General features: G+C 43.9%; 1 protein-coding gene across 4 annotated transcripts in view; it reads left to right on the top strand.

Annotated features, from left to right (window-relative positions):
* Positions 1-3,496: 3,496 nt before the first annotated feature.
* Positions 3,497-20,774, top strand: part of LOC117560082 (RNA-binding protein with multiple splicing-like) — a 30,405-nt gene continuing 13,127 nt past the window's right edge. For 2 of the 4 annotated variants that reach the window (XM_034237027.1, XM_034237102.1), the window contains exons 1-7: positions 3,497-3,824; positions 10,899-10,976; positions 12,138-12,176; positions 14,312-14,374; positions 16,846-16,996; positions 18,128-18,255; positions 19,459-19,522. In XM_034237027.1, the coding sequence (XP_034092918.1) occupies positions 3,762-3,824; positions 10,899-10,976; positions 12,138-12,176; positions 14,312-14,374; positions 16,846-16,996; positions 18,128-18,255; positions 19,459-19,521 (585 nt within the window). In that variant the 5' untranslated portion in view covers positions 3,497-3,761 and the 3' untranslated portion in view covers position 19,522. Of the gene's footprint in view, positions 3,825-10,898; positions 10,977-12,137; positions 12,177-14,311; positions 14,375-16,845; positions 16,997-18,127; positions 18,256-19,458; positions 19,529-20,774 lie in introns of all 4 variants that reach the window. The other 2 variants (XM_034236878.1, XM_034236951.1) reach the window with 1 other exon arrangement.

The raw sequence follows: 20,774 nt of genomic DNA, 5'->3' as shown, positions 1-20,774 counted from the left end.
TCAATACTTAACACTTGCGCTTCTATTGGCTAGCGCTGCAACACATTGTACGTTATGGGCTAAGGGGCGGGACATCTATAAGCGGTTGACCAATCACAACACAGTCGGCCAGCTAACCAATCAGAGCAGACTGGGCTCTGGTTTCAGACAGAGGGTGAAAAGAGGTGATGCAGCACAGGCAGTATGAGAAAAAAAAAGACCTTTTTGAACATCAAAGCATGGAAACATGTCACAGGAGAAGCACAGAATGCTAATATCATCCAAAACGTGTCACACACAGAATGCAAGGCCAGCATGTGTATTATAAGTCATCTTTTGTTCCTTTACTGCACACCATAAACACTAAAAGATAACAGTAATAGATGGAGATGTACCCTCAGAGCAGTAAAGGTCAGAGAGGTTTATTGTGTGATAAAAACTGAAGGACTCAGGTTTTCAGTTTTTATTGGATCCACTGCACAACACAGAGAGAATGTAACTTCACCTAGTTCCTCTACACGGCTTTAAGACATGTCAGCAGTTTAGAGGAATATTATAGACCTTTACACACACTGAGTCCAGGTTTAAACTCAGGTTAGCACACATGCTATGCACCAGTTTCCCCAAAACACACCGATACCGCCACAGAGTTCTTCCTCCTTCTCCTAGCTAGCAGCCGCTCCTCATTTAACTCAAACCTTCAATCTTCCTCACACACCTGTCTCCTCAGTCTGAGCCTTTTTCTTCTCATTGTCCAGCTCATCTGCATTATCTGACAGTGCACAGAACATAAAGATATAAGGTTAAACAAAGATGCTATAAGTAGCTTTGTTGAAGATGACGCAGGCCAGACATGTGATCATGTGCATGTTGATGCTAAGCTAACATGTTGAGGCTAGCTTCATATTTAGCCTGCAGACATGAGAAACTGTTGAAGTGAGCGCAAACAAGATGGAGAAGTGGGTGGGGAAGTGTTTTCAGGGTATCGTTTTCGACTTTACTAGCTTATCTTTGTGCTAAGCTAACCCACTGCAGGTTAGCTTTATTTTAAGCCTACAGATACGAGATAACTGTCTCTGTTATTCGTTGAAACTAAAATAACTCCCTGCAGCATTTTATCTGCATGTTTATCTGGTTACTCTCTGATAACACAGAGACGTCTCCTTCATGTGGGGGGGGGGGGGGGGGCACTCAGAGCCATGAGATGTTACAGGACAGCGTGACCAGACTGTCTCCTAGCCACACACACACACACACACACACACACACACACACACACACACACACACACACACACACACACACACACACCACACAGAGAGAGGGGGGGGGGGCTCCCTCTCTTAGCATCAGACCACACAGAGACCTGTCAAACACAGCTGGGATATCTCCCCGTCTCCTCCCCTCCCATCTCCTCCCCTCCCATCTCCTCCCCTTCCATCTCCCCCTTCCCCAGACTCCAGCAGCAGCTTTGATTCCTGCTTGTCGAGAAGCAAGGGGAGCATTTCCATTTGTATCTCCTTGCAGAGCTCCTTCAGATGTATCTGTGATGGATGTAGACGTGATCTGAGGGGAGGGGGGCATCACTGCTTTTCCTTCTTTTGTTGTTTTGAGGTGCATGCTCAGCAGAAATGACTGCCCGGCTGTCACATACTGCGAGTGTGTGTCCGCTGCACTGAGCGTCAGAGAGGAAGCTGCTGGAGTGTACCGTCTGAGCCGCAGACCGCCATAGGCGTGGAGGGTTTCAGACGGCACTCCCCTTGCTCCAGGCTTCCCCCCCCCCCCACAGGTCATAAATCAGTCCGGATCAGTTACCACCTACAAATGTTGAGCAACGCGCAGGTGTTGTCTTCTGATCTTCTCTGTAAATACACACACACAGTCCTGTTGATAATTGTCCACACACATGATGCATCATGCTGAAACTCTCCTGAGTGTGCACACTAACACATCACATGATGCAGCCGAGGGTCACACAGGCAACAGGTAATAATCTACAAGAAGATCTAAAAGAAGAAGCATTCATAGAAAACAACGGTATACTATGTCATTCGAATGTGGAAAAATTACACAAACTGTGTTATACATCTTGTGGAGTTGTGTAATTACTTAATGTCTCTGTTTCTTATTGTTTATATGGTGGCCGACAGGTGATAACCATAGACTGGTGATAACGCGCTGCATCTTCAGAAACGATGCAAATAAAAAAACACAAATGTGCCAAAACACAGGCGAATGAAGAAACATCTTCACCAACTTGACAAAACATGCGCAGCATTTACTAAAAGTGCTGCAAATACAAAATGCTGGAAGAGGCGTAAACAAAACGGAAACCAGGGGACACTAAAAAGTGACACACACAGCTGGGACCGGAGCACTTGTTGACCTTCGGGGATTACAATGATGGCCAACTGTCTCTTTTGGAAGAGTTAGTCCGTTTTCATAATTGTAAGTGTTTTATTTCCGTATATCTGAAATGTCAAGGTTAGCTTGGTAAGCTAGCTAGTTTACAGCAGATCTGCAATTATTTCGGAAGTAATAATGCGATCCCATTGTTAAAATAAGCCGATAAAACCAACATTTTAGAGAAGTTTCCAACAACCGTGTCATCCACTGTAGTTTGAAGCACAAAATGAAATATTGTCCTTTAAAGGTCTCCTATTATACTGTTTTTCATCAATAGGTCTCAGATATATACAAACCATGGCTCGAAATACCAAACAGATCACAATAATCCCCTCTATTTCAGCCCTGTTTCAAAAGCGCTGATTCTCTGTCTGTTACTTTAGATGAAAACAAGGAGCCCCTCCCCACGCCCCTCTGAGAGAGATTTGGTTAAAAAGAACACAATGGTGCTCTAGGAGGAGATTCAGACGATAAGGTGGAGGGGGTTACCTTGGTTGGTGATTGGCTAATGGTTACACAATCCAAAAAATCGTTATGACATCATAAAGTGGCCAAAATCTGATCAGCTCATTTTCAGACAGGTTTTATAGAAATCAGGACAAAAAGTGAGCAAATGTTCCTGAAACTTTCAGAATCTCTTTACACAGAGGGGACACATGTCATGTTTATGTATATAAAAGACAGGAAAAAGTGGATTTTGCTAGGTGACCTTTAAGTGAGAGATTCCAATATAATTTTAAATGTCACAATGTAATGTTTTTGTCAGGGTAACCAGCAATGTTTTGTTTATTCCACCTTGAACATTTTACTAATGTGTTTGCAATCACACTTTTCTATTGACAGTGACAGTGACTGTGTCTGTCAATGAGAATACCTGTTTAAATGAACGCACATGTAAAATCAGCTGAATACAGACACATTAGTAATATTTAGACTAAAAATAGGAATATTAAAGCAGCTGCTGTTAGAGAAATATTGTAGGAATGTTGCAGAGACTAAAATAACACGCATTGCTATTACAGCGTTTATAAACCTGATAGAGCAGCAGCAGCAGACCGTGCATCTACACCCTAACCCCACCCTAAACCCCTCCCTCCTCCTCCTTGTCCTCCTCCTCAGCTGGGAGAAGTTTGCAGCAGTCTAACAGCAGCGTGTTTCACTGAGAGCAGCAGAGCAAGAGGAGAAGCTTTCTGTCTGATTTTACTCGCAGCTTCAGATTTTACTTTGAATCCGTGTCGTCACTGATGTCGCGTAACTAGCAGCTGCAAGCGGACTGAAGTCTGTCGGAGGTACTGGAAACCTGCAGCGGGAGGAAGAGGAGCAGAGGAAAACTGACTGAAGAAGAAGAAGACAGTCCCGTTGATAAAGTCGTCAGGATGAGCAACAACAAAAGCGAGAAGGAGACCGAGCCGAGTGAGTTCACCAACCACGAGGAAGAGGTACGATCCGCACGCGACTCCTACATTAATCATTACTCCATCACTAAAATACTCCTAAATAGCCTACTCTAATTTGCTGGTAAACCTGTCAAGAGTTATACTTAGTATTATTATAAGGCTAGGGCTCATAAAGGCACTCTTTCATACTTTAAAATATGTGCACCTTTCATACTTTAAAATATGTGCACCTTTCATTTATTATAAAAATATAGGCTTTTTATTTCGCCTTTAATCTTTGTGACCTGCCTCATATTGTATGTCCTTTTTTATTCTGAAAAAACAGCAGTCTGAACCCGAAAATACCTAAAGTGTTATTTTAGGAGTGTGCAGTATGGGTCCCCAGCAATAAGAAACTGCCGGATGCTAATTTAAATGTGTTGGGCAATTAGCATAAATTGCGTTAATTATCAGTATTTAGAATTAGGGTCCAATAGTCAAAAAAATTGCCAATCTTTACCGTTCTGGAGTGATTTGGGGGGTTATTGAGGATGCTGAATCAATTTCCGTACTTTTCAGGATAAAAAATGGCAGTTGAAAACAGAAAATTGCCATAATTGTACTCCTGGCTGATTCTGAGTCATTCTGGGTCGATTTCTAAGTTTTAGGGGATGCGGAACATTTTGTTTTGGACAAATATCTTATATTTTTGGAATAGGTTTACTTCAAAGCAGTTAAAAGTGGTAGAATATCTGCAACAATGAATCGACCGATGCAGAAAATGTACATCTAATTTGCAGACCAATACAAGAACTGAGTTGAACATTTGATATTGGAGATAACAAAGGCAAGTATACCAACTGAAGATGTATGCAGGATAAAGAGAGGACTGGTGATAGATGAATCCATTCTAATGAATCTTAATGCGTGTCTCTCACACATACACACACACACACACACACACACACACACACACGCACACACACACACACTAAAATAAAGTGTTCAGAGTGAGTTTCACACAGCTGCTGCCCCCCCTCATTACAGATCATCTCAGTGAGTGACATCTTCACACAGCCAACGATGTTTGTGCAAAACACCAATTCCTCCAACATGCTGCACAGTTGTTGTGTAGTCTTTGTCCTTTTCTCTGGGTGTGTTTGTAGTTCCCCTCTCATGTGCAGCCCGGTGTTGTCAGAAAGGCATATGAGATTAAGTCTGATATTTCTCTTGGAGAATTAGATTAGGCTCAGTGCATGTGGTCACTGTGTAACTGAATACCCAAACACAGCGGCTGATGTAACTGCACATTCACTGAGAAAAGGCCGTGCTGCAGATACACACTGACTGTATTCACTTTATACACTGCACTCTTTAGGGTTTCACATTCTGGATGAATAATAATTGTTGTACATGTTTTGTGTACCTCTGAATTCACCGTATGAAGCCCCGCTCCTTTCCCCACTCCCTGTTCAAACGCCTATACATGTTACGCTTATTAAAGATGTATACATTTGGCGACGTAAGTAATTACACTTGAACCGGAAGTATCAACACATTATACAGCCATGTGAAACCGCCCTAGAGCCGGTGAAGCATAAGGTGAATCGAGACTGATGTCCGGAGTTAAATCTCCTCAGCCTGTTTCTCTGCTTTGCCTCACACCATCACAGTTAATCTGGTGAGGAACATAATCTCCAAACATGGACCTGCAACACAGCAGGTATGCCGCTCCAGCAGCTACCCTAGTGATAAGCTTCATTATCAGGTGTTCTGGTCCTTTATTATCAGGTGTTCTGGTTCTTATGCAGTGCCGCTGACATGCTGCCCCTCACATGCTGGACGTCAGATGTTTCCAGGCCTTTTAAGGAGCCGGGCTGCGGGCTCTTCAGAGCACATTTCTGACCTCTTCAGTTCAGTGTTTTCATAATGACGGAGAGAGGGGACGTGCTCCTGCTATCAGGAACAAGCACAGTCCAACTTAAACTAATCACATCAACACTTCATCTTGTTATGCGGGAGACATTTTAACAGTCCCCGCTTATACAGTCTGAGGACTGTTTTCTAATTAAATACTGACTGCTATCAGTATTAGTGGCACTCATCCTGTACCAGCAGCAGTGTTATTAGTTTGTGATCACTTCAAGCCCACTTTGTGTTAAGCGGTGCAGGTGGTGAGCTTGTGGTATGCGTCTCGGCTCATCGCAATGTGACCTTTGACCTCCTCTCTGTCAGGCTAACTGCTGTGTGTTTAAGGAGCGCCAGCAGGTCCACCTGAGTTTTGACAAATGAGGGAACACAGAGGGTTGAGCCTCTCTGTTCTTCTGCAAGCAGTGTGTTGACTCCATAAACATGTAAGTGGATCTTTACAAGCGCACGGAGAGAATCCGAGTATCACTCGTGCAGAGCTTAGCGAGTCTCCCGCGGTGTATCTGGACTGTGTCTACAGCAGGTCCTCTTCAAATCGCAGGTCATGTGTCCAGCGTGACCTTCTCCACCCGGAGACGTGGGTGGAGGAGCTGTGGTGCATCGGGCAGTGGCACGTATCTCTGAAAAGGGCACGCAGAAATATTAACGCTGTGTGACAGGAGATGCTATGAGAGGGGAAAGTGGCCATGATAGGAAAACATACAAAGACTGGTGTAGAGTCTAGACAGTGAGAATATAAAGGCGCATTACACATTGAATAAAGCAGCGGCTCTGTGTCTGATAGGTAGCAGGTTATTTATAAAAGCGTCTTATCTTGGCCATTTGTCAGCTGCGCGACAAGAGGTATTTGAAAAGGCAACAACAAGGCTTAGCGTCAGGAGCGGCTGCTCGCTGATGTGAGGAGAATGAAGGAGAATTTAAATATCTACAGCTATATATATAAATATATATTTATTTAAAAGTGTCCAAGTCTCCTTAAAAGGCTTTGTTGTTAGTTTGTTTGTAATAATGTGTCAGCCATCTTGTCTTTATCTTCTGTCCACTCCACTTAATATTGCTTACTCACAGCTATAATTATCCACCTTCTTTTTCACAAAGAATGTCTCTAACTCATCTCGTTGTACACTTTAATCTCCCTCCCCTCCGTTTCCTCCTTCCTCCCCTCCACCCTCTTTCTGCCCTCTCTTTATCTGGTTTCCTCCCTCCTTCCTCCACCCGGCTGCTGTTTATAGTCTGCCTCTCTCCTCTCTTTAGTCCCAGTAGACTGACTCCTTCTCCTTATGGTCCATACGTTGACAGCATGATGCCAAGGTCTGTTAACAGAAGGACCTTATATGGTCATAGGAAGAGTGTCAAGACAGGAGCAAGGAACAAAGAGAAACTGTTCGTGTCCGACTGTCCAATCGTTTCACGGCGGTCAGAGGCAGCGCAGCAGATAAAATATTAAACATGGAAACTTAGAGTGAAGACAGTCCTGTATCCTAAATGTTGAAATTATAAGGTGTTATCATCCGTTATGACAATGGCTAATCTAATATGATTTTGGGCCATTGTCATTGTCTATCTATCTATCAAGCTAGCTAAATATGTTTCTATCCACCTCCCTAGTTAGCTACCCATCTAACAAGCTAGCTTCTGAATGTTAGCTATCTAGCTAGCTTTTTCAATATTTCTGGATCTAATCATTTAAATGGGAAATATTTTTTAAAACCCTATGGTTAGACTTGCAGTGCGGACCTGTCTCTACCGTTCAGGCAGTGAAAGTAATTATAAAAACATGGTTGACGTCTTTTTTAACAAACCGGGTATTCTCATACGTCCAGCAGCTCCTCAGCTCAAAACATCGCTGTAAATTCTCATATTCTCAAACATTGTTGCGATTAAGTAATCGCATATTGATCATTAAAACAGTTAGCTTCTCACCTTAAAAACTGTTAATAACTTAATTATAGTTAATTCAAAAGCTTTAAAAGGTTTATTGGGCAAGTTGATAAAGTTGGAGATGCTATGCTAAGCAATAGCAATTCCCTTTAACTGGAAGGACTAACACATAATAAGACAATGCGGAAGCTCGTGTGCATATGAATCTGTATTTGTATTTGAAAGAGGCAGATTGAGTAGTAAACATTGTCAGACAGGAAATATATTGTCTCTGTAGTTAAAGTGCAGTCACTGATGCAGCAGGTCACATGACGGGTTCATGCACTCTCCATCTCATGTTTTTGTCTCCACTTTACCGCTCTGCCAACCCAACCTGAAGAGCAAACAGTGGAAGGTGTCCACTTGGGCAGGAGCCAACAAAGGCAGTGAAGGAGGGGCTCAGTTAATGAGTCTGTGGAGGAATGTGAGTCCTTCATGGAGACGCACCGAAGCACACACACAGGAGGAAGAGTTGAACTCTATGTCATACATGTGACTCCTAAAGAGCACATGTGTGTGAGTAACACACAGGATGAAGGAGAAAGGCAGTGAAGTGCTCCTCAGAGGTCATTTGTTGAAATGTCTCTTAAAGGTTAACCTGTTGGAACATTAACTGAGCTGTAGCAGTTCAGTCGTGACGTTTGGAGTGTGTTCAGCCTCTCAGGTGACCTCTCACCTGCACACTAACCTGTGACCCCGCAGGTCTAACATGACTGCAGAGATTAACACACCTCTGCAGTGTGTCGTTCTGAGAGGATGATGGAGAGCCATGTCAGTCCACGGTTTTAATAACGCAGAGCCAACTCATGCAGGAACAAAGAGAGGCCAACGCTAGTAGAAATGTAGCTCTGAGCTCTGCTACGTGTACATCTTTGTTTCCCTCTGCAACGCTACAGTAGACTCCTCTACTGTTCAAGGTCAGAGCTGCATCCATCACACACACTCGGGAGGAGGAACTACACAGTAATCATCTCACGGTACTCCAAGGTCGCGTCCCTCATCCCAGCCCAGACTAGCGGTCAAAATAACGCTCCGTTAAAGTAGCAGCAGATATCTAAGAGAGTCACACATAGCGGCGCAACGTAATGAGGCTTTTCAGGAAAAAGGTTTAACACATTTACACATGCTGAATACAAACGACACATGAATAAGGACCAAGGCCATTTTATTAATCAAGAGACACAGTGCATTCTGTGATGGAGAAAATGGACATTTTTGTGAGTCTTGATTTTTTTTAAATATAAATGGTATTGGTTGCTTGGTTCCCTTAGAGTTTCAGACAGCAGTAAGACAACCAGTTAAAAAAACTCCGACTTTTTGGGAGGTGTAAACAAAGGGAACAGTTTAATAATGACGGCAATAGTTTGTTGTAACAGGCAGGCTGGATTTCAGTTTATTGCTGAGGGATTATTGCTCTGGTTTAAAGGGCCTATTGTGCTCATTTTGATATTAGTATTTAGTGCCTCTGCTGTGACGTGTTTCCATGCTTTAATGTTCAAAAAGCTTTTTTCTTTCTCATACTGCCTCTGTTGTTATTGGTCAACTGTTAAGCGATTTCCCACCCCTTAGCCTATCACGTACAATGTGTTATTTTATTCTGGGAACATCCATTACTGGTCAGTGTGTGTGTAATCGGTTAATAAAACAATTCTACATCTTTATTTGAATTTGGGTTAAGCCGAAATTCTATAGAAACAGAAGGGCATCTGATAGAGAGCTGGTGGAGTAAAGGTGGGTCTGTGGGTGGAGGTGCATTGATCTCCTGGGCCTGGCTGCAGCAGTGGCTCTAATAGGAAGTGATGTCTGTGGCCGGGGGCTCCGTGCCCCGCTGCACCCCGCTCAGGCGTTGCCAGGGAACTGCACGCTGCCTGTTGCTGCTTCTGATCCTGCTGTGTGTGTGAGCGCACGCCATACATGGTCAATGATTCAGTGGGTTTTCAGCACTTTGGAGATGAAGGTATGTGACTCACGAGGAAGCAGTAAAACCAATATCTCCTAAAAGCCAATAAAGCAGAGCGACCTTCAGGAAACTTCACTACAGCAGGAGTGTGTTACTTACACACTTAAACACTAGTGTGTCACAACAAATGACGTCAGGAAGTGTCCCATTGTTCAGTCTGCAGAGGTTGAATCAGAGTTTGTCTGAGATGACTTCAGATGTTGTGTGTGAGGAAACGCTGGAACCACGTCATGTAGAAACACTCCACATGTCATGACTGTAATGTGATCTACAGTCGGAGCCAACACACTTTAACACTGCCTGTGTTTTCTGCACATTTTAAACATTTTTCTTTATATGAAATAGATTTGCTCTGCTGTCAGTGTGTGATTGAGGTGAGGTAATAGTGAAGGTGGGGGTCTGCCCCCCCCCTCTCAGTTGCTAAGATGTTATGTGTGTTTGTATGGAGTCAGATTACCTGTGGGAATGAGGCGTGCTGTTAGCTCAGCAGCTCTGTGTGTACCGGCTGTCTAATAAATCTGCTGTGTGTAATCATACCTGCTCTTTATTCTATATTCAGTCGTAAACACATGTTTACAACACACTGTGTCATTATTGTGAGGATGTCTAACTGCGCACAGCCTGCACCAAGCCAACTTCAGTCAGGTGATGTGTATGAGGTTTGATTAGTGGCTTTTTATTTTTCGCTTACATGGAATGGGAACCGCGGTGCATTCTGGGGCTGTACAGGTTAAGTCAACGGGTTGCAGTCGCTGGTTTCCTCCAAAGATGGGCGACTTGCTGTTGATGACATCATATTCCCATAAACTATCAGAGAAAGTAGATTAAAGAAATAGATATTTGTTAATTAGTGAGATTAATAGGAGTTTTGTTACCTTCAGACATTCATGATAGTGTAACTGTATTTTTAACTGGGGCAGGAAGTCTCCATTACTTTCCTGTCTTACTTTATTTCTTAATTTTATATTCTAGCTCAGTGCCATTGACATCTTTATATTTTCAACTTTATTTGTAGAGTTCACTTTCAGGTTGTACTTTACATATGCAGTTTAAAATAAAAATGAAAGTAATGAATGCAGGTGTTACTTAGAGTTTACTTGTATTCATCAACACATGATGATAACTTATATACTACTCCCTATGTGGTTTCCTTCTTCAGTCTGTTCAAACACACTCTCAGTGACTCCCTAGCATGGCTCCATCTGAGAGTTGAACAGTTGAGATGTGATGCTGAGTTTAGAGACCGTATTCTCACCTGCTCTGTGTCTGCAGGTAGCTATTAATACCTGAGTAGGTCAATGACTCGCTCTGCTTCTGCTCTTCCTCAGGTCCGGACGCTCTTCGTCAGTGGGCTGCCGCTGGATATCAAGCCTCGCGAGCTCTACCTCCTCTTCAGACCTTTTAAGGTATGTTTGTATTTTCTTCGCTATTCTTAGAAGCTCCTCTCTGCATGGACTCCATGAATGGTGAGGAAACATGGCAGAGCTGCAAGTGCTCCTAAAGCCCGGCTTCAATACGTCTTATCCACAGGAAGTGCACCTCTGTGTGTGTGTCAAGGAAAAATGCTGCCTGCCACAGAAAAATAAAGCTGTTTGCTTCACCTCAGAAACTCTGTCCTGACACACACACACACACACACACACACACACACACACACACACACACACACACACACACACACACACACACACACACACGCACACACACACACACAGAATCAGAGGTTACTTCAGGTCACTGCATGTTGGAGGTGTTGCAAGCCTTCTGCAACGTCGCCCAACCATTATGAGCTTTAGTGGCTTAAAGGGAATAATGCCACATCAGCTATGTATGTAGAAATGTTGATGGTATGTACTGTGGGTAAATGGTTTATATCAGGTCCAATTACATCTGTAATAATAATGTTTTTATAGAAATTATATATATTCACCTTATATAGCCCCGCCCTGCTTTGCCTGGTTCTAACTCTTATGTGTTAGTTCTTCTGGTTTAGCGTTAGCACTATTGTAAAGAATACATTTTCTGACATTTACAGATACACTGCAGTGATCACATGGGTTTTACAGCACCCATCCTCTGTTAGTGAGTGCAGGATGAATATGTCAATGGCCCAAAAGTTAGCTATCGCCAAGATGGTGGTAATTTAAATCAGAATTATTATTTACAGTTCTGACCCGTGTCTACCGTTCGGGAGTGAGAGTCATTCTCCAAACATTGTTTATGTTTTTTTAAGCAGGCCGGGCTCTCTCATACAGCCAGCAGCACCTCATAGCTCCAAACATCGCTGTCAATTCTCAAACTAATGTTATTGGATAAAGTAATCACATATTGCTAATCTAAATGGTTAGTTTCTTGCACACAAAAACGGTAATATCTTAATAACGGTTCATTTAAAAGCTAAAAAACGGTTTATTTGGCAAGTAAAGATTGATAAAACTGACAGCGCTATGCAACAGTAATAGCAATGACGCTTAAACTGGATATACCAACACATAAAAGACATTGTGAAAGTGCCCTAAAGCTGGTGAAGCATACGCTGAATGAAGTCTGTTCTCTCTGTGTTGCAGGGATATGAAGGCTCCTTGATAAAACTCACATCTAAACAGGTATGTACAGATGCACGTCACACCTTCCTCTGTGCTTCACACCTCCTCTTCCTCCCCTGTGTGTGTTTCTGTTGGGGCGATGACGGATTAGCACCTCTGTCAGGAAGTATCTTGGTGATGGTTGAGCTGTTGCAGTGACTTGCCCGTGGCGGTGGAGAGTCTGCTTGCAGTCACACACTGGACCCCGGTGGGATGGATCGGGGGGGAAGTGTCAGCAGCAGAGACAACTCTGCCTGGGGGGTGGGTGGGGGACTGAAAATGAGCTGGGCTGGCAGGTGTCAGTGATCAGGAGCACATTACACTGTTTCCATACAGCTCGTTACGAGGGTTTAGAGCGATTACAGAGTGCCGAGAGTAATACCACAAATCTAAGAACAAAGGACCCAACCCCGCTGCATTATGGGACTTCTTTCCTTGTGCATGCATGCTGTCAAAGACTTTCAGGAGGCAATTAGCACCCATGATAATTAGCAGAGTTAATATATTTCTGCTTAAAATAGAGGGTATCCCAACTAACACCCCCTGAACGTCTTGATGCTTGACTTTTCACCCTGCTGCAGTGATGTCACAGTGATGTCACAGTAATGTCACAGTGATGTCACAGTGATGTCACAGTGATGTCACTGTGTACCGCAGTGCACCGTGTTGTCACTACTCTCAGTCAAATCCACTCCCTGAAGCAGGCGATGTTCTCAGGGTTCACTTTAAGTTGTTCCTGTTAAATTAATAAGCATTCCTTCATAATGGCCGCCTTCCTCCTGACAGATGTGCGCTTTGTTTTTTCTTTCAAAAAAGTTTCTGTAAATCAATCAATCGTCTCCCGGTCCCTGAGCAGTCGTCTCCATATATAGCCCGATCCCAGACCTTTCTATTTATATTCCTCTTACGCTGCCTCCTCCTCCTCCTCCTCCTCCTCCTCCTCCTCCTCCTCCTCCTCCTCCTCCTCCTCCTCCTCACGTATTTTTCCATTTTCTATCTCCTTTCCTCCTCCTCCTCCTCCTCCTCCTCCCCCTCAAGATCACACGGACCAGCAGCAGAGCCTCATGGGAGCAACATGTTTAGAGATTTCACACACACACACACACACACACACACACACACACACACACACACACACACACACACACACACACACACACACACACACATACACACACACACCCTGCAGTCTTTTTTAAAAATCTTCAGCAGTTAGAGATGTGACATGAGTCTCTTATAGGCTCCACATTCATATTAAATATATTAATAACACAGATTTTTTATTTTCACCTTTAAACCCTTCTTTATGCTCTTTCTTGGGCCCCCTCTGTTTGCCTCTAAATGCCCGTATTTGGGCATAGTTCAGCTGGATTCAGCAGCGTTCAGTTATTATGCTCCAAATATCTGGAACAAACTCCCAGAAACCTGCAGGTCCGCTGCAACTCTGAATACTTTTAAATCCAGGCTGAAGACTTTTCTTTTTGTCGCTGCTTTTAATTGAATTATTCATATCTTAAACTGCACTGTAACTTTTATCCATGTATTTTTTCTTTTAATGTTTATTTTATTAGCTTTTCTTTTTAATGACTGATTTTAAATGCCCTTTTCTTAATGTCTTTCATTTTTTGTAAAGCACTTTGAATTGCCTTGTGTTGAAAAGTGCTATATAAATAAACTTGCCTTGCCTTGCCTTGCCTTGCCTTGCCTTGCCTTGCCTTGCCTTGCCTTGCCTTGCCTTGCCTTGCCTTGGATGATGAAGGGTGCTGGACAAAGTGAGCGTCCAGCCTTCCTCTCTTTATAAACAGACCAGAGAGAGGGGGGGGGTGTGTGTGTGTGTGTGTGTGTGTGTGTGTGTGTGTGTGTGTGTGTGTGTGTGTGTGTGTGTGTGTGTGTGTGTGTGTGTGTGTGTGTGTGTGTGTGTGTGTGTGTGTGTGTGTGTGTGTGTGTGTGTGTGTGTGTGTGTGTGTGTGTGTGTGTGTGTGTGTGTGTGTGTGTGTGTGTGTGTGTGTGTGTGTGTGTGTGTGTGTGTGTGTGTGTGTGTGTGTGTGTGTGTGTGTGTGTGTGTGTGTGATACAAATAATAAAACCATGTCTCTGTCACTCAGACAGAAGTGCCGACTCAGTTTTTGCCTAAACCGTGTTTCTGTCTCTCCCCAGCCGGTAGGCTTTGTCAGCTTTGACAGCAGATCAGAGGCCGAGGCAGCGAAGAACGCCCTGAACGTAAGTCGTGCCCTCACATCTCTCTGTGCACATGCATTAAACAGGAGGAGACACTCACACACCACCCATCACAAGCAGAAAGAAAGACGTTTCTGTTGGAGTAAACAAAGAAACATGCTGCAAGGTCAACATCAGCTCATTTAACCACCACATATTGATCCAGGGTTTAATTTTAAGCTCTCTTATTGCAGAAAGTGGCCTTGATGAGGCAGGATATGAAATATTCTCTGTCTTTCTGTTATTTTCCCATTGTGTTATTTAAGGTGTACAGATATGTTCTCATATTCTTAAGCCTGTGAAACAGTTTCTCATCCTGCTAAAGTGTGACTGTCAGATCTGGAGATATCAAAGGCAGGACAGAAAGAAAAGATAAATGATGTTCCAACAATAGAGCGTCTGTTTCAGTCACTGAGAGGGGTTGGGAGCTGAACGCCTCGTGTTTTTCAGGGAAAGCTGCGTCCCCTGGGTCGTATATATGGAGATAAGCTAGATTCTGCATCTGCATATTGAAATATGGGAAATAAAACTGAAGGAAGGGGGGGGGGGTGCAGCAGAACTCTGTGAGGTGGAGACCGGACTCATTATCTCCTCAAAACTTATTACACCTCTGCAGCAGCACTGAGGCGCTGAGCCAGGGCAATCCCACTTAATACCCCCCCCCCACACACATGAGGAGTTTCAGCTCAGTATATACCACCCTACACGATGGGGTGTAGGGGGGTATTTACTTGTTTCAGCACAGTAAATACCCCCCCAGGTGAGGAGTTCTCTCCTCAGATCTGCCCTCCTTATGGACCGTCAGACAAGCTTCCTGCAGACAGACGGCCACTCTGTGTTTTGATGAGGAAGATTTCTGTTAATGTTCCTTTATCTCCTCAGGCAACAGGCACTGAGAGTTTTAAAGTATTGCACACTGAAAGAGAAATAAACCTTTCCTCCACTCATCATGAGCTGAGTGTTTCAGGAGTAGTGTCGCCATCTCAATAATTTGACAACATTTTGTGCTCTTTTTAAGCTGGGATGCTTCCAATGTGTCATGGCCAGTGGTGAATATGTTACAGAAATGGAAAAGTATAACAAATGTTCCAGATATTAGCCAGGTCCCACTGGGCATCTACACAACACAACAAGTCTTAGCAGCAGCAGGAAGACATGCATGATCACTACATGAATCTGCCTTTCTGCACTGCAGCGATGCATTCAGTGATTCATTGTGTTGCTGTTACTAATGTGTGATGTCTGCAGCTTCATCATGTGCTCAACACTCCTCCAAAAATGGGGAAATTCCAGAAGACATGCAAAATGTCTTCTGGAACAAACTCGTCTTATGTTCACTGGGAACAATAGCCTATGTTGTGACGCCTTGCAGGAATTATTCAAACAATCAGAAATCTGTAAATAATATGAAACATCCATCCTCTGTTAGTGACTGCAGGATGACATATGACAATAGCCCAAAATCTCAGGACATTTTTAATAGTGTCTTGTGGTGTAGCTAGCCCATTCTATCAGGAGCTACGAAAAGTACCAAAACATATCTGTTGATCAGACTGCATACTAAAGCTCATATGGACAGTTTATAATAACTCTCACTGCAAGAAGGGAAGACAACGGTCCAAAGTTTTGACATTTATATAAAAAAAATCTAGAGATCCAACTCAAGTACCCTATCAGTGTGCTATTTAGCTAACAAACTTTAGCTAGCGAACTTTAGCTAGCAAACTTTAGCTAGCAAACTTTAGCTAGCGAATGTTAACTATCTGTCTTTCTAGTTAGCTAGCTTACATTAGCTACCCATCTAACAAGCTAACTAGCGAATGATAGCGATCCATCTAGTGAATGATAGCTATCCTGCAAGCTATTGCCAAATTGATGACTAGTCAATTCATAATTATTGTTTCTACTAATGTGATTCAGATCTCCTCCAACATGTACAACCACTGTTGTGTTCTTTTATTCCAGGAAAGACAAACAACTTCTAAGTTCAACTATTTATTAAAAGAGAGCAAAATATATATTTCACTTGGCCAATTAAGGACTCCGTCAGGTCATAGAAATCACAGGCAGCAGAGCTGTAATCTACTCTACAGTGTCTGCACCTGGTCTTTGCATCATTTCTAAGCAGCTAAACTTTCTTCTATGACTTTTCCCTTCGTTTCGTATCCAACCCATCAGAACTTGGGATTGGTGATTGTGTCTATTTATTCCAAAGTCATAGCAACATCTCATGAGCACAATGAACATATAATGTAATAATAAGAATCACTCTTATAATGTTGTAGACTCCACACCGCCCACGCTCCCCTACAATGCTACACCCTCCCATCATGCTATAAATAATCCCAACTAGTAGTTTCTTTGTGATCCTGATCTTAAAACATGATGCAATGATCCACGAGTGTTTATTATACTTGAGATTGTTGTTCTCTGAGGATAAACGGATGTATAAAGCTACCGCTGTATGTTGACAGGGGGTCCGGTTCGATCCAGAGATCCCTCAGACCCTCCGGCTGGAGTTCGCCAAGGCCAACACCAAGATGGCCAAGAACAAGCTGGTGGGCACTCCCAACCCCCTCCCCTCCCAGCAGAGCCCCGGGCCCCAGTTCATCAGCAGAGACCCCTGTGAGTATACCCAAGTGTGTGTGTGTGTGTGTGTGTGTTCCTCACTGAACACACTGATCTGAGTGCTCTCTGTGCTGATGGTTAACTGGATGTGATGAATGATTGATCAGCTGTTGACCTCTCATTATTAGAGCTGCAGGCCAGTATTTGTGCTCTGCTCTCTTTAGTTAAATATCTCTCTGAGGTCAGGGACTGTGTGTTGATAGTTGAACATGCTGAACACAGGCCAGCTGTGGTGGTACATTCCTCCTCCATGACCACCGCTCTTATCTGGGAGAAAGGGTGTGTAAGGAAAGGATTAATGAAGCCATGACGTAACCACTGGGAGAGTTTCTGTTGTTCCTGATAAGAGATGTTTAAATATCAGCCAGGTTTCTGACACTGAAAGCAGGAGGGTCTCTTAACTCTGTACCACTCTGCACTGTCACCTCGCTGCTCCTTCTTTACTCGCTTCAATAAGTCAATCATCACATCAGACTATTCCTCTCAGTTTCCCCTGAATAACATCAGCTTCACTGGGTTTAGGGGGAAATCATCCACTGTCTGAGATCCCTGCCCCCACTCAGTCAGTGTTTCTACGCCTCAAAGGTGTCCCTGCTCACACGAGACACTTTACAATAACAACAGAAACACGTTTTCCTCTCCAGACACAGAGGGACAACTGATACAACTTAACGACAGTTCATTCTAAAGCTTACAAAAGGTTGCTTTGGTAATTAAAGTATGATAAAGCTGGCGTTGCTATGCAAAGTAACAGCAATTCATCTTTAATAGGAAGTACCAACACATAGTACGGCAATGTGGAAGCACCCTAGAGCTGATGAAGCTTACGGAGAATAAATTGTCGCAATATTGGCGGTATAACAAAAAAAACAGTGTCAGATTCAGCGTACCATTCCTGGTAGCCTCGCTTATGTTTTGAATGTTTTCACTTTCAGCTACATGATGCTAACTCGCATATCTGAGTTTAATCAAATGGAACAGAAAGCGCTGAATAACCTGTACCCCCCCACTGCACTGAATTCTCTCTGACCTGCTAGGCGTCAGTAGCGAGGGGAAGCTGTAGTGCACCTCCACCCTCCCCTTCCTCCCCCTCCTCCCCCTCCTCACCCTCCTCTTCTCTCTCCACAGATGAGCTCACAGTGCCCGGTCTCTATCCCAGCAGCCCTGATGTGTGGGCGTCATACCCGCTGTACCCGGCGGAGCTGTCCCAGGCACTGCCACCCGCTTTCACCTACCCCTCCTCGCTGCACGCTCAGGTAACCTGCACCACCCCCTCCCCTCCCCCTCCACCACCTCTATCACAGCTGCTGCCTCTGACACACCAGCCAGAGGGGTTGATGACCACCAAATGCTGACTATGACTCTCACGGTGTCACTGTATTTAGCCGATCACAGCCTCATGCACACATCTGAGTGTTTGCATCGTGGTTGGCCCCCTCCACTTTCTTAATTATCATGGTTTGCCCCCTTCTCTTGGTTGATTAAAGCCTCTGTTCTCCGGTTATCGAGGCCTCTAATCTGCAGCGTTCCTCTGTGAGTTCATACCTCAGTTCATTATCGATCGGTGAGTTTCTTCTCATGGAGCCTGACCCTGATGAGTTCTTATTTCTGCTTTGTTCCAGAATCTGGGTTACAGTAACGTCTTTCATCTCTGCGGAGAACATCTCCACATAAATAAAATGCAGAGACTCAGATTATCTAAGAGGAATGGCCCAGAGCAGAGAGACTACAGCAGAAGCTCACATGATGTCAGAATATGATATGAAAGAGAGATGAATCTGCTGAGCTGGCATCACACACACACACACACACACACACACACACACACACACACACACACACACACACACACACACACACCACACACACACACACACACACACACACACACACACACACACACACACTAAAAACTAAGGACTAAAATCATCTAAAAGGAAAAAGCTTTCTAACCTTAAGGAATATTTTTGGCAAACACATGTATTCATTTATTTCTGAAAGTTAGATAACGCATCCATACTGTACCACATATCTGTACCATGATCTGTACAGAATAATCTGCAGCTAACGGCAGATGGCCAACTTTACCATAAAACTGAAAATGGAGGGAAAGAGCTAGCCTTGTCAAATTAAGTATGCTGTTTAAATTACAGATATGTACAGGGACTGTATGTGGAGTTTGTCGTTGTGCTAAGCGTAGCAAACAGCCCATTCCCCTTTTTTGATTAAAAGAGCCGCTTTTGTAATGTTAATGAATAGTAAGCAGCCGTTAGCTTAGCCTAGCATTAAGACTGGAAATGGGGGGAAAAAGCTAGCCCTTCATTGAGTGCCGTCAAGTGGAAAAGCTAAACTAAGCTAACAGCAGATTTTCCTTATGGATTAAAAAACAAACTTTTGTAATGTTGAATGAAAGTGTGTTAATATAAACTGCATTTAACTAAATGTATCTCTGTGTTTAGATACGCTGGCTCCCTCCTGCAGATGGAAGTCCTCAGGGATGGAAGTCCAGGCAGTTCTGCTGAAGTATGTGTGAGTACCACACGCACACGCACACACACACACACACACACACACACACACACACACACACACACACACACACACACACACACACACACACACACACACACACACACACACACACATACATACACACACACACACACACACACACACAGAGAGTACAGTGTGGTTTAAACAGTTGCAGAGATGTGTGGATAGGTGAGGATTATCTGGGGGGTTACTGAGGCTCCTCTCCCCTCTCTCATGAGAAACTTGTTGCAGCTGCCTTCAGTCTCTGCTGCTAATCAGTCACGTTTCTACTGCTGGACTTCAAACACACACTCCTAACACTCCAGCCTTTGAGATGAAGAGGTGGGAGTGTAAAGCCACATCATCATGAGACATGAAAGATGCAATTTAGAGGGGACTCGGGTACAGAGACCCCTCCACCCATCAAAAAGCAGTCAAACAGAATATATCTTGTGGTTATAAGAGTTCAGCTACCATAATTCAAAGGCTAATATCAGGCATTATTACATGTTGGTGCTGCTGTATTTCATCATGCAAGAACTCATAATATCACCTTCTGATAACCTGCAGATATCACACTGTGAGATCTAACTCACTCTCCCCTCCACATACTCTAAACTCTGTCAAAACATATTCTGCTCGCTAGCATGCATGCAGGATAAAAAAACAAATAAGGAGCTTAAAGAGCCTAAAACACTACGTAGAGCTGAGGGTGATGGTAAGATATGTATTTGTTATTTCACTAGCAAGGACTATGCCAAAACGGGATGAAGGAAGGGATGTACGAAGGGATGAAGGATCCAGTGGATGTAGGGAGGGATGAAGGGTTGTAGGAAGGGATGAAGGGTCCAGTGGATATAGGGAGGGATGAAGGGATGTAGGAAGGGATGAAGGGTCCAGTGGATGTAGGGAGGGATGAAGGGATGTAGGAAGGGATGAAGGGATGAAGGGATGTAGGAAGGAATGAATGGATGAAGGGTCCAGTGCATGTAGGGAGGAGGGATGAAGGGATGTTGGAGGGGATGAAGGATCCAGTGGATGTAGGGAGGAGGAATGAAGGGATGTAGGGAGGGATGAAGGGGTGTAGGAAGGGATGAAGGGTCCAGTGGATGTAGGGAGGGATCAAGGGGTGTGGGAAGGGATGAAGGGAGGGATGAAGGGGTGTAGGAAGGGATGAAGGGTCCAGTGGATGTAGGGAGGGATGAAGGGGTGTAGGAAGGGATGACGGGTCCAGTGGATGTAG

Source organism: Gymnodraco acuticeps, unplaced genomic scaffold (assembly GCF_902827175.1).
Source record: "Gymnodraco acuticeps unplaced genomic scaffold, fGymAcu1.1, whole genome shotgun sequence".
Classification (NCBI taxonomy): domain Eukaryota; kingdom Metazoa; phylum Chordata; class Actinopteri; order Perciformes; family Bathydraconidae; genus Gymnodraco; species Gymnodraco acuticeps.
Note: the sequence above shows the minus strand (reverse complement) of the source record. Positions and strands in the feature narration are given on the sequence as shown.